At 40.1% G+C, this 27,398-nt stretch overlaps 1 protein-coding gene across 2 annotated transcripts; it reads left to right on the top strand.

Annotated features, from left to right (window-relative positions):
• Positions 1-6: 6 nt before the first annotated feature.
• Positions 7-26,230, top strand: L2hgdh (L-2-hydroxyglutarate dehydrogenase). 2 transcript variants are annotated; one of them, XM_051195933.1, is made up of 10 exons: positions 7-238; positions 2,883-2,998; positions 3,608-3,759; positions 8,687-8,818; positions 9,644-9,806; positions 11,139-11,173; positions 12,844-13,011; positions 13,810-13,967; positions 16,986-17,117; positions 25,680-26,230. In XM_051195933.1, the coding sequence occupies exons 1-10, from the start codon at positions 99-101 to the stop codon at positions 25,873-25,875; spliced, it is 1,392 nt and encodes a 463-aa protein (XP_051051890.1). In that variant the 5' UTR covers positions 7-98; the 3' UTR covers positions 25,876-26,230. The 2 variants fall into 2 exon arrangements, with proteins under 2 accessions (XP_051051890.1, XP_051051891.1); XM_051195934.1 differs by lacking the exon at positions 7-238 and adding an exon at positions 531-635.
• Positions 26,231-27,398: the final 1,168 nt, after the last annotated feature.

Genomic DNA, 27,398 nt, shown 5'->3' with positions numbered 1-27,398 from the left:
TCGCTTGGAGGCGGGGCTGAGAGCGGCGAGCTTCACCCGTGGAGTCGTTCGCGCTGCTGCTGCTGGGGTTGGGGCAGGGCAGGTTGGTGGCGCAGGCCATGTGGCCCACTCTGCGTTACGTGGGCGGTGCCTGCGGTCGGGCCCGACGCCACGTTGCTGGGGGCTTCCTCCGGGCAAGAGAGCGGGAGTCCGGGGGGCCCGGGCTGCTGTGCGGGGGTGACCGCAGCTCCAGCACCAGGTAAGTGAGTAGCGCTGGCCTGCGCTTGCTCCCCTCTGAGGTGTCTCGAACTGGACGCGTGCCCTGACTCGACGTCTCTGTCCCTGGCGATGAGGTCCTGATTCTGTGGTCTGGTATCGGACTCCAGGAGCTGCTGACTGCAGGGTTCATCCGCAGCATTTGTAGGCGGGAGGAAAGGCAGTGTTGTGTGGAGGTCAGGAGCGAATCTGGCTCTGAAATACACCCCTCATCTCCGTTTCCTAACCACTTTAAAGGCTGAAGGGTAAATAGGATTCTAGTCTGTCCCCTAGGTGGTCATTGTGAGGATTAAGGGACCTAGCACACTGTAAATAAATATACTGATTCTTAGCTAGCATTCCCTGTGATGCATGGGAGATCCAGAACTGGGCTTCAGTAGGTCAGTCCCTTGCCAATATTAGAATTGTGCGACCCCCTCCCCCACGCCCCCACCCGCAACGAAGCAACTCATTTGCCCGCTGTGAGCTGTCTATGAAAGCTGGTGAATGCTGTGCTCTGCGAAAGCTTTAAGGGGTAAAGCTTTTCGTTGTTTTGAGACAGGAAGGTGAGCCATATGAGTGATTTAGTGGAAGATGAAGGTGTGAAAAGACACTGGAGAGGGACAGTGTCACAGCACATGTTAGTCTAAGGACTAAGCTGTACAATGGTGTTGAACAAGGTTTCCCTATGTAGCCTCTAACTCTCAGAGATCACCCTAAGTGCTGGAATGAAAAGTGTGTGCCATCCTACCTGCTCCATCTTTTTGAGATTCGTTGTTTGCCCTGAACATCATGAATTCCCAAGACGGCTCTTTAGCATCAGTTGCAGAATGGCTCTTCCCTGAGGAAATGGATGGACCTGCAGAGAAGACAAGTGATGAAACACTAGCAGTACTATTGTTGTGAGGCCCTTCCACCAGAGAACAAACATGGACACTCTTAAAAGCCGGTGTTGTTCCAGCACCAGCTGCACAGGGACCTTGGAGCCCCGAGCCTCACTGTCCTTTGACTTTTGTGCAGAAACAGGGAAAAGTGAAACTCCAGAAGCCAAAAGGCGAGAGGTTGGCGTATTTAAGAACTTTCCTGGATCCTGGAACTGTGGGCTAGGTCTTGGATGGATTAGGTCCTTATTCCCATATTGACAGGTTTGGGGGCCTGCCTGCAGGGTTCTCAGGTCAGAATGGTGCTTCCAAATGGTGTCAGTTGTGCTAAGGTATGAGGGTCTGTTACACCATCTCCGGAGAAAAGAACCTTGGCCACAACCTATCCTCCCTCGGGGTACCCATCAATTGTCTCTTCCCTCAACCCCTGTTCCATTTCCACCCACAGTTTCCCTAATCCCCCTGCTTGCCCTCCAGAAGTCTACGATAAATGATAAATGCTCCATCACGGTTAGAGCTAAGCTGAGGAAGGTGCAGTGACCAGAAGAGTCACTCAGAGACTCTAGTCAGCAGAGTGCCAACATCTGATTCTGTCTGGGAGGGCAAAGAGCCTGGAACGTAAAGGAAGCCCCACTGAGGAGATGAACTAACTTCAGGCCAAAAGGAGAATGCAGTTGCAGCTTCCCAAACAGAAAAGACAAGCCCAAGGGAAGATCCTAGCATCTCCAGCATCACCTAAGGCCCAGAGTCCCCAACAGGCCACCTTGCTCCTTAGGTTCTGATGAGAAGCTTGTCTGTGGTGAAGAGCCCCAAATTAAGAGCCCCCTTTAACGTAGGGTGAACCGTGTCAGGAGTGTGAACGGCATGCACGTGGACTCCAATGAAACAGGAGCCCTTATCAGAGGTTGTCTTGAGAGGGGGGAAGAACATTGACTCCATCAAGTGGGCACTGAGTAGGACCAGCATCACCTAAAGTGGCCGTTAGAGAACAGGAGGGAGTAGAGGTTGCATCCTGTGAAGGCTGGATGTATGTGTCTCAACCTGTGGTACAACATTAACATAGGAAATAAAAGCTCAACTCCTGGGTTCTTTCTTTCTTAGATTCTATCTGATATAGAATATGAGGCCTATTATGGTGTGTGTGTGTGTGTGTGTGTTTTATATTTGCTTAAGTGAACATTTCTTTAGTGTATAGAGAACATTTCCAAATTATCTGCTTTGTTAGATGGCTTCCAAGTTTTCTCTTAGGTGATGGTATTGCTGCCTTACATGGCAATGAGCAACTGGGCCTGCTGTAGCCTTGTCATGCTTTGGAACCATGGTAGCTGTGGTATTAACAGTCTGTACATACAGTGTGTGTTCTGTCTGCACAATAAACTGTTCATTGTCAATAAATAAGTAATTAAGATGTTCCATCACCACAAGATTTGTTACCTATTCCTCTCTAGTTACATCTTACCTCTCCATTCTTCCTAACTCTTGGCAATTACTCTATTCTCCATCAGAAAATTTTGTCATTTTGAGAATCTTATATAAGTGAAGTATAAACAGGACCCTTAACACTGATTTTATCATACAATGTGATATTATATATATATATATATATATATATATATATCATTACATATCACATATGGTATATATAAGCAATATATATGATATATAATGTAATATTTGTTATATATGATATATAAATAGCATGCTATTACAAATTTGTACTTTCTCATTAATGAAAATTATGCAAGTGAAGCTTGATTTTTCTTAAAGCTCATTTGATATAGTCATCATCGGTGGCGGAATTGTGGGGCTTGCATCTGCCAGAACACTCATTCTGAAACATCCCGGACTTTCAATTGGTGTTGTGGAAAAGGAGAAAGATTTAGGTATGTACACCATCAGCTTGGCTTGCAGGGAACCTGCTTATTTTGTCAGGCTGAATCAGTCATGAAAAATGTTGATGTTAGTGTCTCGTTTTGTGTTATCGTGAAAGGAAAGTCTGGGACCAGGGCTTGAATGGAGGTGTTGATTCAAGGGCTTACTAGATGGCAGGAAGAAGATAGTGGGTAGGGAGACTGAAGACCACACAAGGCTACACTCTAAATGTGCTGCTGGAGCTTGAGTACACTGGTACCCCAGGGAACAGCATAGCCCTCCCCAGGTGTGTGCTCATTCTCCATCAGCCTCAACAACCCCACTTTCCTCCAAAAAGACAGAAAAGGCCTTGCAGCATGTGCAGAGTCTTGGCAGTCCTTTAAAGTGATTTGGTGAAATGGTGTTTAAACAAAACTTAAGTTGAAATCAGAGATGGGCAGGAATGATTTGGCATCGGTGGGAGGGATAGCTGCTATAGGAAGTTGCCAATAAACAGAACAAATCTAGGTCGAATTTTTAAATAATGTGGCCTCTGATAGCTACATGTATAATTAGTTGTTCACCTCTTAGGTTTAGTGTGAGTCATTTACTTTTCTTACCCTGTCTCTCTTGTTTTATAGCTCTTCACCAGACTGGACGGAACAGTGGTGTCATACATAGTGGAATTTACTATAAACCTGAATCTCTGAAAGCTAAATTGTGTGTAGAAGGTGCAGCCCTCATCTATGAGTACTGTAACCTCAAGAGAATTCCCTACAAGCAATGTGGCAAGGTATAGCATTTTACTAGAGCCTTGGCTTGTTTATAACTAGTATCTTCTTAGGTTTAATGTTGAAAAGTTTTAAAGGATGTGATTTTTCATACTCCTGTGTCTATGTAATTTAATATAGTCTAAGGAATAACAAAAATGGTGTGACAACTGACTTTATGTAATTCAAACAATAAGTTGGGGATTTTTTTTTTGTTTGTTTGTTTTTTGGGTTTGTTTTTTTGCTTTTTTTTGAGACCAGGTTTCTCTTTAGCTGTGGAGCATATCCTGGAATTCTCTATGTAGACCAGGCTGGTCTTGAACTCTACCTCCTGCTGGGACTAAAGGCATGGGCCACCACTGCCCAGCTAAAAAATAAGTATACAATATAGTTTTTTAGTATATTTACAGAATTGTACCACTATCAATACTAATTTTAGAATATTTTCATCACCCTCAGAATAACCCAGATAACCCATATACCAACTCTCCATTCCTACCTCTCCTGAGTGCCTAATAAGTATTTTATTTTCTCTTTCTATACAGTTGCCTACTTTATACTATGTATCTTTAAAAAAAAAAAAAAAAAAAAAAAAAACAGGGCTTCTTTGCAGCCCTGGCTGTCCTGGAGCTCTGTAAACCAGGCTTGCCCTTGAACTTAGAGATCCACATGCCTCTGCCGCTCAAGTGCTGGGATTAAAGGCAACCGCCCAGTTTATACATATCTTATAAATAGAATTAGGTCAGAACTTTGGTAATCTATGCCATTTAAAAAAGATATACACTTACCATAATGTTTTCAGAGGTTATCCATGTTATACCATTAATTAGTACTTCATTCTTTTGTATGGCTGACTCCATTATGTGGATATGCCTCATTTTGTTTAGGTGCTTACAATCAGTTGATATGCATTTGAATTGTTTCTGCTTTTTTTGTTGTTGTTATGTTGTTATGAGCAATACAGTTAGAGGTATTTATGTGTAACTTTTATGGAATCCCATTGTCATATCTCAGTGGAATATTCCTAGAAATAGAGTTTCTGGGTCCTGTGAGAACTCCATCTTTAGTATTTGAAGGAACTGTAAAAAGCTTTTTTCCAGATGTTATGGTTGCATTTTCACTGGTAACTAATGAGGCTCCTGTATCCTTACATGGTACTTATATTCTTACCAACACTTGTTATTTTCTGTTTTTATTTTAGCCATTCTGATAGATATGAAGTAGTACGTCATTGAAAAAAAATTTTTTTTTGTTTGGTTTTGTATTGAGATAGTGTCTTAAAATGTAGCTTAGACCAGCCTTGAACTTTTAAGTGTCCTGCCTCAGCCTGCCAAGTGGAACTATAGCTTTATAACAGTGTAGCTGGCTTTCTTCATTGTGAGAACTAATGAGACAATACTTTTTCTTTGTGTGTATGGAAGGTATACATGCACAGCCTACACACCACATTTCCTTCATTCACCCACTGCTGGACACTCATTACTTCTCCATCTTTGCTACTTGTGAATAATGTTTTAAAGGACATAAGGTGCCATCAATCTCTGTAGGTATCCTGATTTCCTTTCTTTTGGACATAGGCCCAGAAGGGGGGTTGTTGTACCTATTTGAACAGCTTTTATTAAGGGCTTATTGGTCATTTAAGTAGTTTCTTTAGAGATATGTATATTCAATCATTTACTCATTTTTTTTAAATTGTGTGATTTGTTTTACTGTTGGACGATAATGTTCTGTATTTATCTTGCATTCAATATCTATTAGTCCTCCCTAATGTGTTCCAAGATTTCCCACCAATGTCTGAAGTCTTAGATAACACTACTTTTGGTCTTTCCTTTTATTCTATCCCCTTGTGTACTTTAGTAATTCCTGTCTATGCATACCAGTGATACAGTTTAACATAAAATTAGGCATATTAGAGGTTAGCAACAATGACTTTATTAAAAGAACAACTTTTGCAGCATGGCCTACTAAAAGTTATATGAATTTGAGCAGTCTGTTTCTCAGAATACCTTTTTGTGCTGTACTTATCCTTCTTGTAATGTCATGAAACACTTGCCAGCATCATGACCCTTGTTGCATTTTGGGGCCATTGTTAAATGAAATAAGGGTTACTTGAACACGGGCATGATGATACCATGTCAGTTAATCTGATATCGTAGGTGACTACAGAATGACTAATAAATGTGTGGCATATGTAACATGGATATGGGAGACAAAAGGAACTTTTTTCATCTTTTTTTGTGTGTTTGTGGGGGGCATTGAGACAGGGTTTCTGTGTGGCTTTGGAGGCTCTTGTAGACCAGGCTAGTCTCCAACTCACAGAGATCCACCTGCTCTGCCTCCTGAGTGCTGGGACTAAAGGCATGTGCCACCACTGCCCGGATTGTTTTATAGTTCCCATTGTACTAAATCTTGCCACCTCTTGTTAATTTTTTCCTCACTATTTTATTTTCATTAATGCTTTTATGAGAGGATTATTTTTTAATGTCATTTGTTTCAGGTTTTTGTGTGTGCATGTTTCTTAGGCTTTTCTACCTGCAGGATCTTGTTATCTATAAATAGACTAGTTTTTTCAGTTTGGTTGTCTTTTATTTGTTTGTGTTTTACATTTGTTTAGCGCGTGTGTGTGCGTGCTCATGCACACAACATGGTTTTGTTTATATACTGTGGTGTGCATATAAAAGTTAGAGGATAACCTGTGGGAAACCTTCTCTCATTGTACAATATAGGTCCCAGGAACCAAACTCAAAGGGCTTGGTGGCCAGTGCCTTTTCCAACTGAGATATCTCACCAGCCCTTGGGTGTTTTGTTTTTTGTTTTTTTTTTTTTTTTTTTTGCTTGTATGTTTGTTTTTTTAAGCACCAGAGTGTTAGATTTTTCTCAAATGTCATTGAGATTTTATTATTTCCTCCTTCATTACTATAGTGTATCATATAGTAACTGGCTTTTGGATATTAAGTTGATCTTATCTTCCTGTGATATATAACACTTAGTTATATGTTGCTGTATTTAGTTTTATTGTTTTGCCTAAGATTTTTGCATCTGTTTTTACAAATGCTCAGTAGTCTATAGGAGTTCACTGACTTCATAATAGTAGGTTTAGAAATGTTTCCTCCTCTTTTTTTTTTTTTTTTTTTTGAACGCAGATTTGATTCTTAACTATGTGGCTCCAGCCTTTCCTTTGTGGGAAGTTGTTTTTTATCTTAGTTTTATTTGTTTGTTTTGGTTTTTCCAGATAGATCTATCTATGTAGCCTTGGCTGTCCTGGAATTGCTATGTAAACTAGGCTGACCTTGAACTCACAGATATCCTCCTGCCTCTGCTTCCCAAGTGCTGGGATTAAAGGTGTGTACTACCACACCTGGCCTTTGTTGGAAATTTTTATTTGCTTTACTTGTCATGGTGCAATCCAGGTTTTTTGTTGTTTGTTGTGAGTCATTTTCAGAAGTAACTTTCTCTTTTTTCTTTCTTTCATTTTTTTGTTTTTTGAGACAGGGTTTCTCTGTGTAGCTTTGGAGTCTCTCCTGGAACTCACTCTGTAGACGAGGCTTGCCTTGAACTCACAGAGATCTGCCTGCCTCTGCCTCCCCAGTGCTGGGATTAAAGGCGTGCGCCACCAACGCCCGGCCTAGAAGTATCTTTCTAACAATTTTAGCATCTAGTTGGTCTACTTTGTTTGGCATAGTTGTTAATACCACACTTTATGAGTCTTATTTCTGTAAGTTTGGCCGTGATGTCCTTTTTTCCACATTTTAAAGTCTGAAAGCTCATTATTGTCACTAAAGATGAATTACAGAATTACAGGCTTTTTTTTTTTTTTTTTTTTTGTAATGTGAGAAAATGTCTTGAGAGACTGTTAAGTGAAAAAAGAAGTAGAAAGTCACAGTTTTCATTGGGTTGAAAGAGGTCAAGGTGGCAAATTTTTATATGCTTTATGATTTACAAATACTCCCATGCTGTTGTGATTTGTCTTTCTACTTTCTTGAAGGTGTGCTTTGACTCACTTTTGTTTAAAACGTTAATCATTTATTGGCTTAAGTAGCCTTTGTACATTGACCAGAAGCTTACCTCAGGGAATTCTGTTGACTCTCTGGTATGAGATAGAGACTTGTGCCTGCTAATGTACCCATGAATGGGTATCTGTGTTTTACCTTTCTGTAAAATAAGAAGAAACCCAATTTCAGATACCTTTCTCAGAAATATACAGGAAAAGAGTTCTGAGGAAAGTTGATTAAATGTAATTCTTCCCTCCGCGTTAGTAAAGACTCTGTAATTTTTGTCAAGACATCAAAAGAATAATTTGTTGAGCATGGTGCCTCATTGTACTGATTATTGACTGTCTTTTTTATGTGGAGAAATAAGAACGGTACTTACTTTGAAAGATGTAAAGGGAATTAGAGATATGGCTCAGAAGTTAAGAGCACTGACTGCTCTTGCAAAGGATCTAGGTTCAATTCCCAGCACCCACAAGGCAGCTCGGAACCATCTGTCACTCCAGTTCCAGGGGACCCGTGACCCTCTTTGCCCTCCATGGACATTGCACACGAATGGCGCAAAGACATGCATGTAGGCAAAACATACACATAGAATAAATCTTAAAAGCAATAAGTGAAAGTTTTAAGCATGCATTTCTCTTGTTGCTGGGATAGAGGGAGTGGCAATGATTAAGAGTTGTAGATGGCTGACATCAGACTGCAACTCTCAGCAAGAAATGGAAATTGAGGCTGCATTTCACATTTGGGGAGATTAGTTTTAATGCCATTTTCTTAAGACATCTTTTTTCTTGATGAAGGAAAGAAGTAAAATAATGAACAAAGGGAACAGCAGTAGATTTATGACAGGAAAAAAAAAGTGCTTTATTTCAGTCAACCATGTTTGAAATATGATAATTTGTCATTTTTACAGTGACTTTATATTTTTAACTCTGTTCATGCATTTTGTCATTTTCTGAAGCTAATAGTAGCTGTTGAACAAGAAGAAATTCCCAGACTTCAGGCCCTGTATGAGAGAGGTCTGCAGAATGGAGTCCAAGGCTTGAGACTGATCCAGCAGGAGGAGATAAAAAAGAAGGAACCCTATTGTAGGGTAAGTGATTGACCAACCTAGTGCACATGGTAGTTTCCACAAGCTGTTCTAAATCACGATTCTATGAATGAACATCCTAGAACACATGTTTTAGTAAAATATGTTAGTATTGCTATTGGATATATACGTCAGAGAGATTATTATTAAGTTATAGTTTATGTGTTTATGTTCAACTTAGGTAGATATGGCCAAAAAGTTTTCCACAGTACATTGGTTTATTCTCTCAGTTATATAGAATTCCATTTGCTCTCTCTTACTGAATCTGTCTTACTGAAAATTCAGTAGGCTAGAAAACTTTCAGATTTGGGAATGTTTGCACAGGCCTTACCAGTTGGACATACCTAATTCAAAACTTCAGAAAAATAAAATGTCCCCAAATTCAAATATTTCATAGCTTTACATGGATTTCATGTTTACTATGTTAGAATTTCACTGGCGTGGATTGCCTTTGAGAATAAAACAATTTGTAAAGTTAAAAAAGGCATACAAGCTTAACATAATAATTTTATCTGCTAATTGAAAAACTCTTTAGAATTTAACAATTTGTTTGAAAAAACACAAAAAAAAAGGCCATTTGACCTCTACTGGTTTGGGCATGGTATAGAAATAATTCCATTTTAGATCCTGAGAACAGCACTCAGGAGGCAGAGACAGGTGAATCTCAGTGAGTTCAAGACTAGCCAGGGCTACAAAATGAGTTCTAGGACAGCTAAGGCTGTTACACAAAGAAACCCTGTCTGGAAAAACAAAAACAACAACAAAGCTTTAAAAAAACTTTACTGATTCTTTACTGTATTATTTGACATTTTTATACTTTTGTCCTAGGGTCTAATGGCTATCGATTGTCCATATACTGGCATTGTGGACTATCAACAGGTAGCTTTGTCATTTGCCCAGGATTTCCAAGATGCAGGTGGTGCTATCTTGAAGGATTTTGAGGTAAAAGATATTGAAATAGCTAAAGAAAGCCCTTCCAGAAGTAAGGATGGTAAGCTATCCTGTCTTCTCTATAAAATATTTGTATTTTTTAAAAAAGAAAAAGGGCGGGTTTTTGTTTTTTTGTTTTGTTTTGTTTTGTCTAAGTGGTGTTTGTAGGAGACTCCCAGGAACCAGGCTAGAGTTGGGCACAGAGTCATAGGGGAGTGCAGAAGGGACATGGGTGCAAGTGGACACAGCAGACCCACAGTTCCTAGATGTTTGTGTGCTGATAGAGATAGACACTGAGTAGACACGAAAGTCTGACAGCCAAGGTTGTTATGTACAGTTGGCCTCCAGATGGTTCCCTGAAGCTTAGAGTTGGCACCTCTCTGCAATGCTACTGTAAATGAGACTTTAGTGCCATTTAGACTTCTTGAATCAGACTGTTGGGGATATGGCTTCGCAATAGTAAGTGGTTGGCTATCTTAGGATACACCCAGATTTCCAACAGCAGACCAATATCATCAAAAGACTCAGCCATTCTTAGTCTCACCTCCTGTTCCCCCTTACATTGCAGTTCAGCCTGTTCCCCAAGTCTCAACTGTCCCCTCTTAGATGCAGTTACAGCCTGTTTTATTTTGCTTTGAGACGTAGTTTTCTGTTTTAGCTAAATAAGAGGCTTGCAAACACTGTTTGCCGCAAGGAAATTTGAAGGAGAATCAAGTAGTTCTTCCTTAGCAGGGTTTAAAGGAGAGCTGGATTGTATGAAGCACTTGCTCAGTGCCTTTCTACACTCGAAGATGTTAAACAAATTCATTAAATAAAATTGCTATAAGTGGGTATATAAGTGGGTAGCAGAGTAAGTCAGATTCACAATATAGATAGGTTGTAGTCTTTTTCATATACATATGCTTTATAGGTTGTTAATATTTCATCAATAAGGGGGAGCAAACTTGATAAATGGTCAGTTCATTATTGGAATTTTTTGTGTGCTTTTCTGAACAACCACTGCAAGGAATCAGGTTGCCAGCACTTGGACACAAGGTTATCTTGTGTTTAATATCTCGTCTTTAGTTCTGTGGGTCAAAATCACTTCATTTATGGTGGTACTGCTGTCCATGCAGAGCACGGTATTGTTAGTGAAAAGTAGGGCTCTGTGCTAGGCTGAGCTAGAGAAATGTGTGTTAGTTAAATGAATTAAAAGAAAGCATCCTAAAACATGCCAGAGTTTATACTTTGTCAATGAATTATTTTAGTTTTTTTACTTCATAGAAGCTTCAGAATGAAAATTAAAGTACAATTAACACAGTCATTTAAATCTGTTACTGGTAGAATATTTCAAATAATGACAGCTTTCTTTTGCTCAAACCAAAGATTCACTAATTCTTTTTATCCCTGCCAGGGATGAAACATCCAATTGCTGTCAAGAGTACTAAGGTAAAGATTCTTGAGCTGTTTTTCACTTTCATTTACTAGTAAAATTATACTGAATGATTGCTATGCTTTTGTGTATGTCTGTTTATGTGCATGTACATGTTCAGGTGTGTACAGATATATGCGTATGCATATGCATTGTGTGTGTATACATGGGAGAGTTAAAACACAACTTCAATTGTGGTTCCTTGGGAACCAGCCACCACATGGATTTTTAAAAATGTTTATATTAGCATATATAGTAATTACATATAATAATGGGCTTCATTGTTATGTTTTTATGTGTATAAAGGAAATATTTTGACCATTTTCCCTGCTTGTTATTAAGCTTTCTCTTTGCAGTTAGTCTCCCCTCTTTCATGTCCTTTGGGAATTAAAAAAAAATGTGTATGAGTGTTTTGCTTGCATGTGTCTCTGTGCACTGTGTGTGTTCCTGGTGCCCTCTGAGATTATAAGAGGGCATTGGATTCCCGGAACTGGAGTTACAGAACATTGTGAGTCACCGTGTGGGTGCTGGGAACGGACCCTAGGCCTTCTGCATAGCCAGTTCTCTTAACAACTGAACCATCTCTCTACCACCCCGCCCCCCAAACTGATACTTTATCACTCTGCCAATTGCTGTACATTCACTTATTAACAGAGACTTGGGGAAGAGAGCATAGGTTGTGCAGAGGGAGATGACTGCTTCCTTTATTCTCCCATAGTCGAAAGCAAGAACCATAGGACATTCCCTATATCCTCAAGTGTCAATGAGATGTGGGTTCCCGCCCAACTAGTCCCATCCCTGTTTGAAAGGAGGCGTGTGGATTGAGAAATGACAGGTAGAAAATTAAAGATACTAAAGAAAGGACAGGTATGGCATAGAGTTGGGAGGACATTCTAGTGAAAGTCCTTTTATACCTCAAGCCAAAGGGGAGGGCAAAAGACTTCTTTTTCATGATACAAAGAACACTTATTTCCTTAATATTCAAAACATCTAATAGCTCAAACATCCTGTTATTAGTGCTTAAGGAGCAAAACATTCAGCAGTCACACCCTTAGCCAAACATCCTGTCTAAGGAAGATATACAACAGCTACACTTTAGGCCATGATAGCCAGCTCAAATTCATTTTTGTGAGTTTTATAAAAGAAGGGTCCAGCTTTGCTGACAGTTACATTGAATTTCTTCTTTTAGAAAAAAAAATGTTTATTTATCCTTATTTTTTTTAGCATGTTTCCCCCTTTTGACCTATCTGTTTCTTTATATAAGCATATTCTTTTTCAGAAATAACATACATATAGCTGGGTATGATGGCACACGCCTTTAATCCCTAGTACTTGGGAAGCAGAGGCAGGCAGACCTTTGTGAGTTCAAGGCAACCTGGTCAAGTTCCAGGTTAGTCAGGGCTTACAGAGTAAGACTGCTCTCACCCCTCCCCCAAAAGCACATCTTAATTAGCATAATCAACTATATAATGGGATTTAGTGTGCTGTTTCTATACATGCTTATAGTTTGTTAATTAGACCCAACCTTCCTTTATCTCCTCCAATATCTCAAAATCTGTCAATTCTCCATCTAGTTAGAGGGGTGCTTTGTTGTTGTTGTTTTAATAAGCTTTCACTTAGACAAGTGCACGGCCACATTTTCTTTCTCTTATGTAGAAACTAACTGTGCTGTTTTATTTTGTACCAGGGAGAGGAAGTTCGGTGTCGCTATGTTGTGACATGTGCAGGACTTTACTCAGACCGTATTTCAGAGTTGAGTGGCTGTAATCCTGATCCCCAAATTGTCCCTTTCAGGGGAGATTACCTGCTCTTAAAGCCAGAAAAAGGCTACCTTGTAAAAGGAAATATTTATCCGGTAGGTAATGTCACTCCTACTTCTGTCTCATTATCAAACTGGCCGTGGGCATAAAGGAAATGCAAATAAAAGCTCTTGGCTGCATCGGAAGGGTGGGTTTGGGGGCTGTGTACCTGGTCACTTCATCTGTCTCTGGTGGTCACATCCCTAAAGCTGCCTTCTGCTCTCCTGGTCTTTGAGCATCTCAGAAAGCATGCGCACAGCATGGAAGTGCTACAAGAAAACCAGGCCCTCCCCCCTCTGCAGGAGAGGAGGGACCCAACTCGTGGCCATGCACTTTGTGTAGGAGTCCATTCTAGCTCCGGGGGGTAAAAGTCAGTTAAGGGTGTTTAAATAAAAGCTCACTCTTCTGCCCACATTAACCCTGCTGATGAACAAGTCCCCCAAAGTATGTAAGGTGAACCAGATGAGATGGGTGCTTTGGCCTTGCCAACAACTAAATCGTCTGCTTCTCACTTCACAGAGGCCTGTGCTGTAAATGTGTGCATTTTTCCCCCCCTGGAAGCCATGTTTTACCTGCCAGTTACAGATTTCTCTCATAGGAAAAGAGGCAATAATACGAAGTAGAACAGTTAATTCCCCCCCACCTTTCCCAGAGAGATGGATACGTGGGACAACATATATTAATGTCAGCAGTATTTTAAACCAGAAAGTCTGTTAGAAAAGCCTGTCTGAGTAGACTCCCAGTGCATACGAATGTCTGGAAGGAGCAATCTGACCTCGTCATTTAAGTTTGTATCTGCAGTAAGATGGGATGTGGAATGAGGCTGACAGTTGTCTGCTGTGTTGGATCTGCAGGTCCCGGATAGCCGCTTTCCTTTCCTAGGAGTTCACTTCACCCCGAAGCTGGATGGTACCGTTTGGTTAGGGCCTAATGCAGTGCTTGCCTTTAAGCGGGAAGGCTACAGACCCTTCGACTTCAATGCCAGAGATGTCATGGAAATAATTCTCAAGAGGTAACAGTTATCTTTAAGATGACTTTATGTGCTTTTTTTTTTAATGTGGAAAGTTTTGATATTCTGATGGAATAAACCCTCATATATGTGATTGTTGGGTTTATTTTTTATTAATCCAAATTAAGATCTCTCTGTAATAAACATGAATTTGATTATTTGGTATTGATGCTAAGGATCAAAACTAGAGCCTTACATATACCAAACAGCTTTTTTTCCCACTGCACCATACACCTAGCCCCAAGTATAATGCTTAACAACTGTACAAAGATGAACAAAGTGATAATGTATTAGCTAAAAAGAAAGTAAGGCCAAAGCCATTCATACATCTCATAGTTCATCTCCCAAATGTTGCTAAAAGATCTGAAACTAATATGAACTTACTTTGAGAAGGTTATTTCAAGTTTTCACCATTGTTTTGTAAGCTATTAAATAGATGATGAGATGGTGTGTGTGTGTGTGTGTGTGTGTGTGTGTAAATCTAAGACTGTTACTGTAGACTTATAACACTGATTTTTTTTAAATTAGAAACAATCTTGTTCCTAGTTTCCTCTCCCTCTCCTCCTCCCCTGCCCCCCATCAATCCCCCATCCCATCCCCTATCTGCTCCCCAGGGAGGGTGAGGCCTTCCATGGGGGATCTTTAAAGTCTGTCACATCATTTGGAACAGGGCCTAGGCCCTCCCCCACGTGTCTAGGCTGAAAGAGTATCCCTCTATGTGGAATAGGCTCCCAAAATCCATTTGTACACTAGGGATAGATACTGATTCACTACCAGAGGCCCCATAGACTCCTCAGTCCTCCTAACTAACACCCATGTTCAGGGGGTATGGGTCGGCCCTATCCTGGTTTCCCAGTATCAGTCTGGAGTCCATGAGCTCCCCCTTGTTCAGGACAGCTGTTTCTTTGGGTTTCTCCAGCTTGGTCCTGACTCCTTTGCTCATCACTCCTCCCTCTCTGCAACTGGCTTGCAGGAGTTTGGCTCAGTGCTTAGCTGTGGGTCTCTGCTTCTGCTTCCATCAGCTACTAGCTGAAGGCTCTAGGATGGCATATAAGGTAGTCATCAATCTCATTATTGGGGAAGGGCATGTAAGGTAGCCTCTCCACTATTGCTTAGATTGTTAGTTGGGGTCATCCTTGTAGATCTCTAGATATTTCCCTAGTGCCAGATTTTTCTTTAGACCTATAATGAATACTTCTATTAAGGTATCTATTCTTCCCCTGACTTAATCTTCCTGCTCCCTCATGTCCTCTCTCCCCTCTTCTCCCCTTCTCTTTCTCTTAATTCCCTCTCCTCTTGCCCCATGCTCCCAGTTTGCTCAGGAGATCTTGTCCCTTTCCCCTCCTCTGGGGAACCATGTATGTCTGTCTCTCTTAGAGTCCTCCTTGCTTCCTAGATTCTCTGGTGATATGGATTGTAGGCTGGTAATCCTTTGCTTTATTTATTAGACAATGTCCATATATGAGAGTACATACCGTGTTTGTCTTTTTGTGACTGGGTTACCTCACTCAGGATGGTTTCTTTTAGTTCCTTTCATTTGTCTACAAATTTTAGGATTCCATTGTTTTTGTCCGCTGAATAGTACTCCATTGGGTAAATGTACCACATTTTCTTTATCCATTCTTCAGCTGGGAGGCATCTAGGTTGCTTCCACGTTCTGGCTATTACAAATAATGCTGCTATGAACATAGTTGAACAGATGTGCTTGTTGCATGGATGTGGATCTTGAGGTAGACTGATTCCCATTTTCCTGAGGAACCAGCAGTGGAGTGTTCCCCTTTCTCCACATCCTCTCCAGCATAAACTGGTTTTGGTGTTTTTAATTTTAGCCATTCTGACAGGAGTAACATGGTATCTCAGAGTTGATTTGATTTGCATTTCCCTGATGGCTAAGGATGCTGGGCACTTTCTTAAGTTTCTTTCAGCCATTTTAAATTCCTCTATTGAGAATTCTCTATTTAGTTCTATACCTCTCTTTTTAATTGGATTATTTGGTGTTTTGGTGACTAGCTTCTTGAGTTCTTTATATATTTTGGAAATCAGCCCTCTGTCAGATGTGAGGTTGGAAAATATCTTTTCCCTTTCTGTATAACACAGATTCTTAGCTGTTCTAAGAAATAGTCTCATGAAATATTCTGTTTGGTTTTTCCTGTTTTCCTGTGTGCATGCATGTGCGTATGGGTGTTCATACATTTGTGTATGGAGGCCATGGTTTGATGTCTTCCTCAATCAATATCTGCCTTTTTTTTTTTTTTTTTTTTTTTTTTTTTTTTTTTTTGAGATAGGATCCCACACTCAGCTAGAAGTTCACCTATTTAGTTAGATTAGCTGGCCAGCAAGCCCCAGGGAGTTTCCTCTCTCTCTCTCTCCCTCCCCAGTGCTGGGACTAAAGGCGTATACTTCCATGCCTGTTTTTTACATAGGTGTTGATCTGATCTCAACTTCTCATATTTGCATGGCAAACACTTTACCAAATGAGCCATCTCCCTAGCCTTCTATTTGATCTTTTCAGTAATGTTTCTCTTCAGGAGGTTTTTATACCACTGGAAAGCATTTTAAAGTGTAGATGGGTTTTGCCCTCTGCAGACTCTGTAAGAGGACTAGCTTGAACTTGTCAGTATGTGCACAGAATTTCACTTGAGGACCATCTGTAGAATAATGGACCTCTACCCGCCTAAACTAGGATCAGTGTCTCACTTGTTTAATGCCCTGTACTAAGATGCTTTGTAGCGTGTTAAAAGCCTTAGTGTTAGCAAGCTTCATAGATTACCAGTTTGAAACCACATTCCTTACAAATTTTGAGTATGGATGAATTCCTCTCCTTATCTTGGTCAAAAGTCTTTATTGTATAATTTTCTGACTTTTTATAGATTTATATGATGCCACCAAAAAAGATATTTTATAGTAATAAAAATATATTTTATAAAACGTTATCATAAAAGAGACTTTATAGTAATAAAAAGATACTTTATAGTAATAAAGGTTCCTCTGTCTCATGAAGTTTTTTTTCTTTGTTCTTAGTGGTTTCATGAAACTGGTGCTTCACAATTTCTCTTATGGAGTGAAGGAAATGTATAAAGCCTGTTTTCTCAGTGAATCAGTGAAGCACCTTCAGAAGTTCATCCCTGAAATCACCACCAGCGATGTGCTAAGGTATGGAAGCCTGGGGAGGGTGGTAAACCAGGTCTGGCTGGTGCTGGCTCTTTCAGGCAGCACATCCTCTGAATCTTTGTTTGCTCTCTTCCCCCAGGAGGCTTGAATCCCTTTTGCTTTTCTGTATCACAGCCCTTAGAGCTGGGTCTTTATAGTTATCCACCCCTCTTTTCATTGGTAATAGTTTGCTGTTACCGTTTTGAGACAGGTTCTCTCTATGTAGCTCTGACTGTTTTGGAACACTCTGTAGACCAGGCTGGCCTCAAACTCACAGAGGTTTACCTCCTTAGCCTCCTGAGTTCTGGGATTAAAGTGTGGGCCACCTTGATTGACTCTTAAAAGCCTTTAGACAAATACTTCTGGGTGTACTTCTCTACTTAAAAGATTTATTTCATTTCTAATTGTATGGGGTGGGGTATGTGCACGTGAGTCCTGGTGCCTAAGGAGACAGACCACAGGCATTGGATCCCATGGGACTGGAGTTGCAAGTGTTTGTGAGTTGCCCATAGAGGGTACTGGAAATCAAACTCAGGTTAAGATCTCGTAGGCACTGAGTGATCTCTCCAGCCCCTCTACTTCTATTTGTGTTAGATCCAACTCTGCTTATAGGACAGAAGTGGGAAGTAGTGTGGCAATAATCAATCTAAGTCCTTGCTACAGGGGTGTCAGGAAGAGGCGTTTTTGTTTTGTTTGGCTGTTTGTTTGTTTTTATCTTAGAATTAAAGAGTGTCTGGGCTTGATGTGTAGATTATCCTCAATACCATCCAAGCCTGCGTTTTTCCTCTGTGGTGATATTTTTGGTGTCCATGCCAGTTGTTAGGCCTAATCAACAGTGTGCTCTGAGGTACTCACACTGTGTTGTGATACACCCCTCTGTGATGCTCCAAAGCACCCAATGTCTGCTTTCTCTGAGCAGCTGTTGAAAGTAGTGAGGTGTACTATGTCAGAGAGCTTGACTGTGTGTCTGGAAAGAGTAACAATCATGTCAGCTGTCCCCCTTGGGGTGGGGGAGACTTTCCCGTTCTAAATCTGTCTCTAATGTATCATTCTCAGGCCATTCTCCTTGACTCTTTAGAAGAACTGTTAAACGCCCAGTTTCTGTTTTCTTTCTTATCTCTTGTTCTCCTCTACTCACCTTCTAAAATGCAAGGGATAAAAATGTCGAGGCTTTATTTTCTGTGCTCACTTATAAACCAAGCCTTTTATGTTCTCAGTGGTTTGCAGTTGCAGACTTATAATGTCTTAGGCCTGAAAACGCACCAGTTAAATCAGGTTTCTACTACTGTTGCTAATACTCTTTGGTCAGATGGGTATCTGAATTTCTATACCGAAACTGTGGCAGAGAATTCACTGCCCATATTCAGTTACCACCATCTATAGAAGCCTGCGGCAAAGCCATTTGCTGGTGCATGTGGGGACGGTCAGCTCAGTCACAGATTCCTCTAGCTTATAAGTCAGGATTTACTAATAACAAGGAAGGTGTATTTGATACCATTTGCATTAGTTGAAAAACAAGCATAAAGGGCTAGGTGTGCGTGCCTTTAATCGTAGCACTCAGGAGGCAGAGGCAGGCAGATCTCTGAGTTTGAGGCCAGCCTAGTCTACAAAGCTACACAGAGAAACCCTGTCTTGAAAAACAAAAATAAACAAACAAACAAAAAACCCCAAGTATAATATTATGTATGGCTCACCATGAAAATAAAAAGCAATCATAGAAGTAATAAGTACCTGATTCAGTGGGTGCTAGTGTGGCAATAATCAATCTAAATCCTTGCTACAGGGGTGTCAGGAAGAGGCGTTTTTGTTTTGTTTGTTTGGTTGTTTTTTGTTTTTATCTTAGAATTAAAGAGTGTCTGGGCTCCTTCTAGGGAGGGAAGAGCAGGATCTATGACTACCACATAGACATCTACCCTATCTCTAGTGATTTACTTGTGTATTTATGCCTGAAACACTAAATAATATTAAGATCATTAGTAGTTTTCACAGCTCAAAGCTTCAGATTTGTCATGCAACCTAGTGTATTCAGACCATAAGTGTCTTGTCAGTAGTGTGTCATAAATGGTGCTAGATAGTAAAAGCTAACAGAGCATATATACATGAGAACCTGAGTTGGATCCCCAGCACTGCAAGGGAACAACAGGCTAATAGAAGCCACACTTGGTAGGTTGTGTTACTCCGAAATTGTGCCCTTAATAGCAATATCTACAAAAAGACATTCTTCTTGATTCTTAGTGCTTAGCAAGGCATTGTGGGCAATAATTTACTATAATACGTAAGACTGGAATGTAAAGTTATTATCTGTTAGATATATACATAAGGTGTACAAACATACTGATTTGTCCCCAAGGCTCTTAATAGTAGCTCTAACCAGCTCCTTAAGAGATTTTCTGATAAACATGGCACCTACATGTTAATGCTCCTGCAGTTTGTTGGCACTGTATGTAATGATGAAGTCATATATGCAATGATTTCCCCCTTTTCCATGTATCATCTTGTTAAATGTGTTATTAAGCAGTTCAAAAGTAAAATTTCAGAATAAAAACTATATTATGTCACTATAAAATGCAATGCAAGACACTTTTATAACCTTGGTGCTGTTCACATTTTGCACTGGATAATTCCTTACTGTGAGGCCCATCTGGCTCAGTGCAGGATATTTAATAGCACCCCTGGTGTTTTTAACAATCCAAAATGTCTCCATATATTGCCAGTATCCTCTAGGGGGCAGAATTTCCCTTGGTTGAAATCACTAGTCTAGAGAATTAGGTAACCACCCCACAACTACAAAATTCAAAGAGAAAATACAAGAAACATCTTTGAAATATATATAGCCAATATTGAAGGAAAACATGGGGGTATTCATATACCCCAAACAGAAGAAATTGAAAACCCATTTGCCAAGACGAGTTGGTACTGATGCTACCCTAAAGCATAGGGAAGACCTTAATAAGTGAGAGGCCCGGGTCTTTGTCTTTTTATTTAGTTCATTCTTTTACAATTTTATACATAAGTAGAGTTCATTCTAATTACTTTCTCCCTCAGCTTTATTTATTTATTTATTCGTTTATTTATTTATTTATTTATGCATGCCTCTGTTCCATTCCTATCAACCCCTTTCCCCAGATTCATGGTTTCTGTTTTGTTTTGTGACTTACTGAATTTAATCAGCTTTGACTGCGGAAACTTTGTTTCAGAACTCTTCATTGGAGCCTTGGGAGTTCCCTAGTGGTCACACAACTGAAAGCAAAGACTCCTCCCAGAACTTCAGTCACCTTTAGTCCCCTTAGGTCATTCATCCATGCCTGACTTTCTTTTATGTATTTTTAGCCACCTCATTTGCAGTGAGTCGCGTGTGACTGCAGTAGCTGTGTTGTGCTCACAAGGTGGCATTTCGCAGTCCCTCTCTCTAACTCTCTTGTGAGTTATGTTTTCCATTGATGTATAATTCACATGCAGTAAAATATGCATATATTAAATGCTCAGTGAATTTTGAAAGTTGTGCATGTCCATCGCACAAAACAAGATAATAGAGCATTAGGGATTTATATTTTAATTTTCCCCAAAGGTAGTAAGAAGCGGGCTTTTGATCAATATAAAGAGAAAGTTAGAACGTAAGGCACTCTTTTTATTTTATCTATTTATTTTTTTATTTTTAGGACAGGGTCTCACTATAGAGCCCTGTCTGTCCTGGAATTCTGTGTTTGAACTCACAGAGATCCACCTGCCTACACCTCCCAAGTATTGGGATTAAAAGGCAGGCACCACCATGCCTGGCAACACTGAGGGTCTCTTAGTAAAAACAGAATCTAAAAAGTATACCTCCCTTGGTACCAAAATGTCTTAAGGGATTTTGTCTGTGTGGCCTTGAGGGTTGGGATGTGAGAGTGTGAGAATTTAAAAGTACAAGGACACAAGCAGAGATGTTAACTTACAAAAGTGGACCCAGATATGTTTGATTCTGCTTGAATCTCAGTCAGTCTCCCCCCCCTCTCCAACCAATCCTTCTGTCTATAAATTAGAGAGTAAAAATTTGAAGCCAGTTTGGTTGATATGGGCTGAATATTGTCAGTAATAAACATGTACTACTTTATTAGTAAGCATAGTTTTCTTACACATTGACATCAAATGGTGTGCCATCAGAGGTATGCCTTAATTCCATTGGGAAAAGGTGAGTGTTGAGTCAAGGTATAAATAAAACAAGAATGGTTGTGTTTGTATAACTGTTGAAATATTTACCATGCAACAATTCATACAAAGAAGTTCTTTTTGCTTTATACATTTTTGTAAAGTTCCCCTTAGAACACTTGCCAAAAGCAAACACAAAACCTGTGCAGAGGGACTCACCTAGCCACACTCAGACCTATAGGATTCCCTCAGCTCAGGTCTCACTGAACTGGGCCTCATAATCAGGTGAGAGTCAGCAGAGAAATTACAGAATCAGGCCCCTAACAACTAGCCTAGATTGCTTCTGCCCATTACAGAGTGCTGGTATTATTTAATCTTTCCCAGGATATTTATAGGATCTCAAAAGGTTCTAGGCACATAGGGCTGCCCGTATGAGTAGAGTAGGTGAGCACTTTCACAGTCCATACCAGGCACAGGATTCCATCCCTAGTGCCTGGCAGAAGATAAGGAAAGATGAGCCTAGATAAAAGCCGTATTCTCTCATAAGTTTGTAAGGACAATAGTTGCTCCCACACGTCCAGAAAACAGATTGGGATTGTTAATCTTCTTCAGGCAGCACATCCCAGTTACATGTGTTCACACGGCATTACAGATTTAGATTGGTGGTACATCCTATGATGAGGTATCCTATGTGGGGGTAGCCCAAGATGTCAGTTATAACTCTTAATAGCTTTTTCCCCAGCCACAGTATATCTGCCATGTGACAGTAATGCAGTACTGGGTATCTCAGATGGAAGAATGTACGTAGTTCTAGATTCAGCTGCTATTCTTTCTGGACATAGTTTAGTACCTAGGATATAATTTGTCATTATACTTAGCTATAAATAGCAAGCACTATATTAAATATAGTTGAATTCATATTTATAATTTTGCTAAATTATCCTTTTAGTTTTCTTTTATTCTTTTTTTTTTTTCTTTTTTCTTTTCTTTCTTTTTTTTTTTTTTTTTTTTTTTTTTTTTTTTTTTTTTTTTGGAGACAGGGTTTCTCTGTTGCTTTGGAGCCTATCCTGGAACTTGCTCTGTAGACCAGGCTGGTCTGGAACTCACAGAGATCCTCCTGCCTCTGCCTCCTGAGTGCTGGGATTAAAGGTGTGCACCACCATCACCTGGCTTTCCTTTTAGTTCTTTAAAAAAAATCATTAAAAGTTAAAAGAATTGGAGGTTTAAAAATATAATGTGTAGCCTTATTGAATCAATGCCTGTAGTCTGCAACACACATACCTAGACATGGAGGTAGATGTTGACAGACATTGTCGGCCCTCGACACACTTTTGGTTTATTTTCCCTAAGGTTTCAAATAATACTTAGCTCAAGCTGAAGTCTTCTGAAAGGAAAGCCTGGATATAACCCTGCAGGGGAGAGTTATAGGACTTCCTAAGGTGCTGAAAAAGAAACATGAAGAGTTTGATAGTTTAAACATTTCATGTTAGTCTGAGTGCTAGTAAAATCTTGAGAAAAAGTGTTTTATTTTAACTTGCGCTATAGATTTTGAACACTTAGGCCAAAGGTACTGAGGGATAATTTGTCTTTGTGTGAGAAATAACTGCAGATACAGTCTTGCTGTGGTTAGTCAGCATCTACTCCAGCATGCTTGGTGATAAAGAGGGATATACAGTTTGAAGCTCGTACAGAGGAAAGTAACTTTACACAGAGCAGCAAGTGCCTGCCACTGTCCTCTGGGAGACACAGGGCAGGATGACAAGAACCTGTGTGCACTTTAATCAGCAACAGCATTCTTTGCTAAGAAAATCGAGGAGTGCTGCTCATGAGTTAGCTGAGCTATAAAGAGTACAAAGGAGGGACCCACACTGATGTGCATCCGTGTCCTCAGAAATGGTCATGTGGGTGCCATTCTTCCTGTGCTCCAAGAGCTGTTGGATGCTCACTGAGACTTCCAACCCCAAGCTTTGGTGCTCTACAGCCAATCATTTACCTTCATCATGCAATTTCTCACCCTTGTAATTCTTACTCAGCTCTGCTGTGAACAGTGTCACTGAGTGCTTGATCTTTTGTGTATCTTTGAGGTGTCATACATATTTTACCAGCCTCTCAGAGCAGTTGTAAGGGTAAATGAGATGATTGCCGGCACATGATACGCGCCTGGTTGATAGTGGCTAATTTTGTCCTTAGCTTGTTCATCAAGGCTGAGTTCTAGAGGACAGTGTTATCATGTTGCCCTTGGTATCCTCAGGTTTTTATCTGAGCGGAAAATCAATAAAAACTGTTCATGATTGCCTGGTTTCTTGTCTCTTGATGCTGCACAAATAGATTTTTTCCCCCTCACTTTGCTTTGAAAGTGAACACTTTCAAAAGACATGATTTTGGATTCTAAATGCATTTAATTCAAACTTCATTTGTAAATTTTGACTATATTATAAAACAGCAGAAATCTAAACCTAAAAACCTCCTGTGTTACAAAACAGAATCTTGGCTGGGGATAAACTGGGCGTGGTTTTACATGCCTATAGTCCCAGCACTCAGTGTGTAGAGACTAGGATCAACAAGTTCAAGGTCAAGAGTGCTCCTGCTCTCTGTGGCTGTCCATGACCATCTCTAGTCTGTCCACAAAATGCCTGTGGACTTCAGTGGGTAGTGGAAGATGCTGAGAAAATGAGAATTTCTAAGGAATACCTGTATGGGCTCCACGTCAACGTGGCCCTCTAGAAAATTGCCAATTTACCAAAGCCAGACAAAAAGATCATATAGGAAGGCAACCATAGGCTGAGCACTTTTAAGAACTACATCATGGACTTCCAGGTTGGGAAGGGGCTTGAGAAGGATCTGACAGGCATAGATGACTTCAAATACATGACCATAGTGAGCTGGGATCCCTGGGGACAAGCTGCAGTGTCTGCCGAAGGGTGAGAAGGAGGGATGGAGTTGGACCAAGTAGATTGAGGAGATGAGAGCACAGGTCTGCAAGCAAGTGTTCAAGAATATGCACTGAGCAGCCAGTGCAGATAAACCTTAGTCTTGAGGAAAAAGTGGCTCTGGCCTGTGGTCAAGATCCCTCTTCTGCCCAGCATGGGTCAGGAACAATCGGCTACCCCAGGCGTCTGCCTACAGCATCTGTCTCTTCACCTAGTCTTAAAATGAAGCCACCCCAATACAAAAGAAATGTTTAAAAGTGAATTTTAAAAAGGTTCAAGGTCATCCTTGGCTGCACATGGAATTTAAGAACAGCCTGGGCTGCATGAGACCCTATCTTTAAACAATAATTAATTACAAAATAAAATAAAGCCAGGTGTAGTGACTGACTCCATTAATCTAGCACTCCAAGACAGAGGCAGGTGGATCTCTGTGAGTTTGGGGCCAACCTGGTCTACATAATGAGTTCCAGGACAGCTAGGGCTCTGTAGTAAGACCCTGCCTCAACCAAAACAAAACAAACAAAAAGTAGAACTTGAGTTGACTCACTACAATACTAACATGTTACTGAATTAATTCATTTTGCACTTGCCACTTCTTTTGAATTAATTGGAGGTTTTCCTTAGATATTAGAGGTTAAACTGTTAAGAAATTTTGTGGTGTTGTTGGGTTTTTGAGACAGGGTTTCTCTGTGTACCTTTGGAGCCTGTCCTGGCACTCACTCTTCCTCTGCCTCCCAAGTGCTGGGATTAAAGGTGTGCACCACCACTGCCTGGCTACTGTTAAGTATTTTTTTAAAAAACCAAATTAGAATTATTATTTTTCTTTATAAATTTTAATATTTTATCAAAACAAAATACAAAAGAACAATAGACTAGATGGAGTTGCAGATGGAAGCAGCTTCTAATGCCACTGCTTTATGCATAGTTTCTGCTGCTGCCACTGATTTCTGCAATTGCCATTAACTGATTTCTAGAGTGAATTTATTTTATGATTTTTTAAGTAAAAAATCTGTTCTGATTGAATGTGGATTTTCTGCTCCTTTAGGAAAGAACAGATATTTATAAGTACTGTAATTATATTTGATACTCTTATTAAAAATCATTTATTTGTATTTTATGTGCATTGGTGTCTTTTTTCTGCATGTATGTCTGTGTGAGAATCCCCTGGAACAGGAGTTATAGACAATTGTGAGCTGCCATGTGGGTGCTGGGAATTGAACTCAGGACCTCTGGAAATGCCTGCAGTGCTCTTAACCACTGAGCCATCTCTCCAGCCCCTATTTGGTAGTATTTATTACACTGTTACTTGCCAATCATTCTGCTCTAGCTAAGGCTGTGCATTGGCCAGAGAATCTTCCACAGCTTTTGCTAATAACTGCATCTAGAATAAAGATTTTTAACTGCATTTAGAATAAAGATTTTTATCACCTTAAGAATATTCTGAAAACTTGTAGACTATGCTTTGTCTTTGGCTCAGATGAGTAACCCTTTGTTTTTGCTTCTACAGAGGCCCGGCTGGGGTACGAGCTCAGGCCTTGGACAGAGATGGGAATCTGGTAGACGATTTTGTGTTTGATGGTGGAGCTGGTGATATTGGAGACCGTGTCCTTCATGTGAGAAATGCACCTTCTCCTGCTGCCACTTCCTCCCTGGCGATTTCTAGAATGATTGCAGATGAAGTTCAGCAAAGATTTAAGTTATGAACGATGAAGGGAGCTGTACTCGTGTCATATTCCCCACACAAGCAGCAAGGATCGACTGGTTGTATTTTTAAATTATAACTTAAGGAAAATTATTTTAAAACTATACTTTTTAGGCTATAAGAACCATTGACTTATTAGCAGGATATAACAGATATAATTTTTAAAACTTTAGGTCCATATTCCTATGAGCAAAGAAGAGAAATGGGTCTGTACCAGTTCTGAAACCTTGAGTTTGTTAGAGATTTACCCAACGCACTGTGATTTAGGAAGCGCTCCTATAGAACATTTGGGAAGTCAGCATAAAAGGATTGTTCAGTGTTTGGCTTTATAATATTTAAATTTTTTTCTTTTCTGGTGTATTGTAGGGCATGACATTCTTTTAATATGAAGAGTCAGGAAAGCTTACATTATTTTGCGATGTTTTATCTGGAAACCGAAAATGCTTGATTTAAAAAAAAAAAAAAAACACATGAAATTACACATTTCTAAGTAGCATAAAACTCTCAGTGTCTTTGTAGGTCTCTCTAACGTGTAATGTGGCAGCGTCACGCCATCGCAATAGTGGTGTACCTGTGTGCTTGTTACCTACATCACAGTTTCCTGTGCCCGGGAAATGAAAGTCCCTAAAAGGACTTCCCTGCAATTTTTTTTTTTTTTTTTTATAAGACACTGGGTGTAGTATTGTGTAGTTTTAACCAATTATTTATATCACACCTCTGTCCTTTGGTCACACTAAGGTTCCCAAGATGTTGGCCAGGATTACTGGTGATTCATACCTACTTGGGTTTTCTAAATTCCTATAAACTTTGCGAGGACATTTCTTCATATCTAACTTGGAGGCATTCACTTCTGTAAACCGCGAAAGTGCCTTACATTCTTCCTGTGTACTTACTGAACATGTTGAGTTGGTGCCAAGTGCCATACTGTATATTGTATACACGTGTGTGTAATGCCATACTGTATAGTCTGTGTGTGTGTACATATGCATGTGTGTGTGTGTGTGTGTGAGAGAGAGAGAGAGAGAGAGCTGATGAAATGTGTCTTAACAATTCAGAAAGTTGGAAAATAGAAATGTAAGTGAAAAGTTAGCGACCATGGGGGCGGAGCCAGCCCTTAGGTGTGAGGCTTCATCATTTCTCTTGTGTGTTCTGTTCTCTCAGGGTTAGTCTTCCATTTTCCTCACTGACACTGTGATGGACACCTGAGAGGGATGTGCGTGTTGACAGAAAAACCTTTTTTTTTTTTATTTCTTCTTCACTTCAGCCCTTGGTGGCTACATTTATTAAGCTCTCCCATCCATTAATTTGAAGGATACATATTATAATCTTCAGTTCAAGAGACAGCATCTCCCAGGTAAATAGATGAGGCAGTTATTCAATCCTTGGGATGGGCACATTGAAACATTCAGAAATCACTTACAGAGGAAACTAACCCTAGCGGTTCTCCACAACAATAGATTCCTACAAGAAATGTTCTGCACAGAGTACTTCTCTGTTCTTAGACTCGGAAGTGGTACAAACATT

This window comes from Phodopus roborovskii, unplaced genomic scaffold (genome assembly GCF_943737965.1).
Source record: "Phodopus roborovskii unplaced genomic scaffold, PHOROB, whole genome shotgun sequence".
Lineage (NCBI taxonomy): Eukaryota > Metazoa > Chordata > Mammalia > Rodentia > Cricetidae > Phodopus > Phodopus roborovskii.
Note: the sequence above shows the minus strand (reverse complement) of the source record. Positions and strands in the feature narration are given on the sequence as shown.

What these genes read in the sequence shown, in the direction of transcription:
- L2hgdh (XM_051195933.1), top strand. Translation starts at nt 99, where the DNA reads ATGTGGCCCACTCTGCGTTACGTGGGCGGTGCCTGCGGTCGGGCCCGA. An exon ending in AGAAGGAACCCTATTGTAGG is followed by an intron (nt 8,819 to 9,643) that starts GTAAGTGATTGA and finishes CTTTTGTCCTAG; the next exon opens with GGTCTAATGGCTATCGATTG. An exon ending in ACCACCAGCGATGTGCTAAG is followed by an intron (nt 17,118 to 25,679) that starts GTATGGAAGCCT and finishes TTGCTTCTACAG; the next exon opens with AGGCCCGGCTGGGGTACGAG.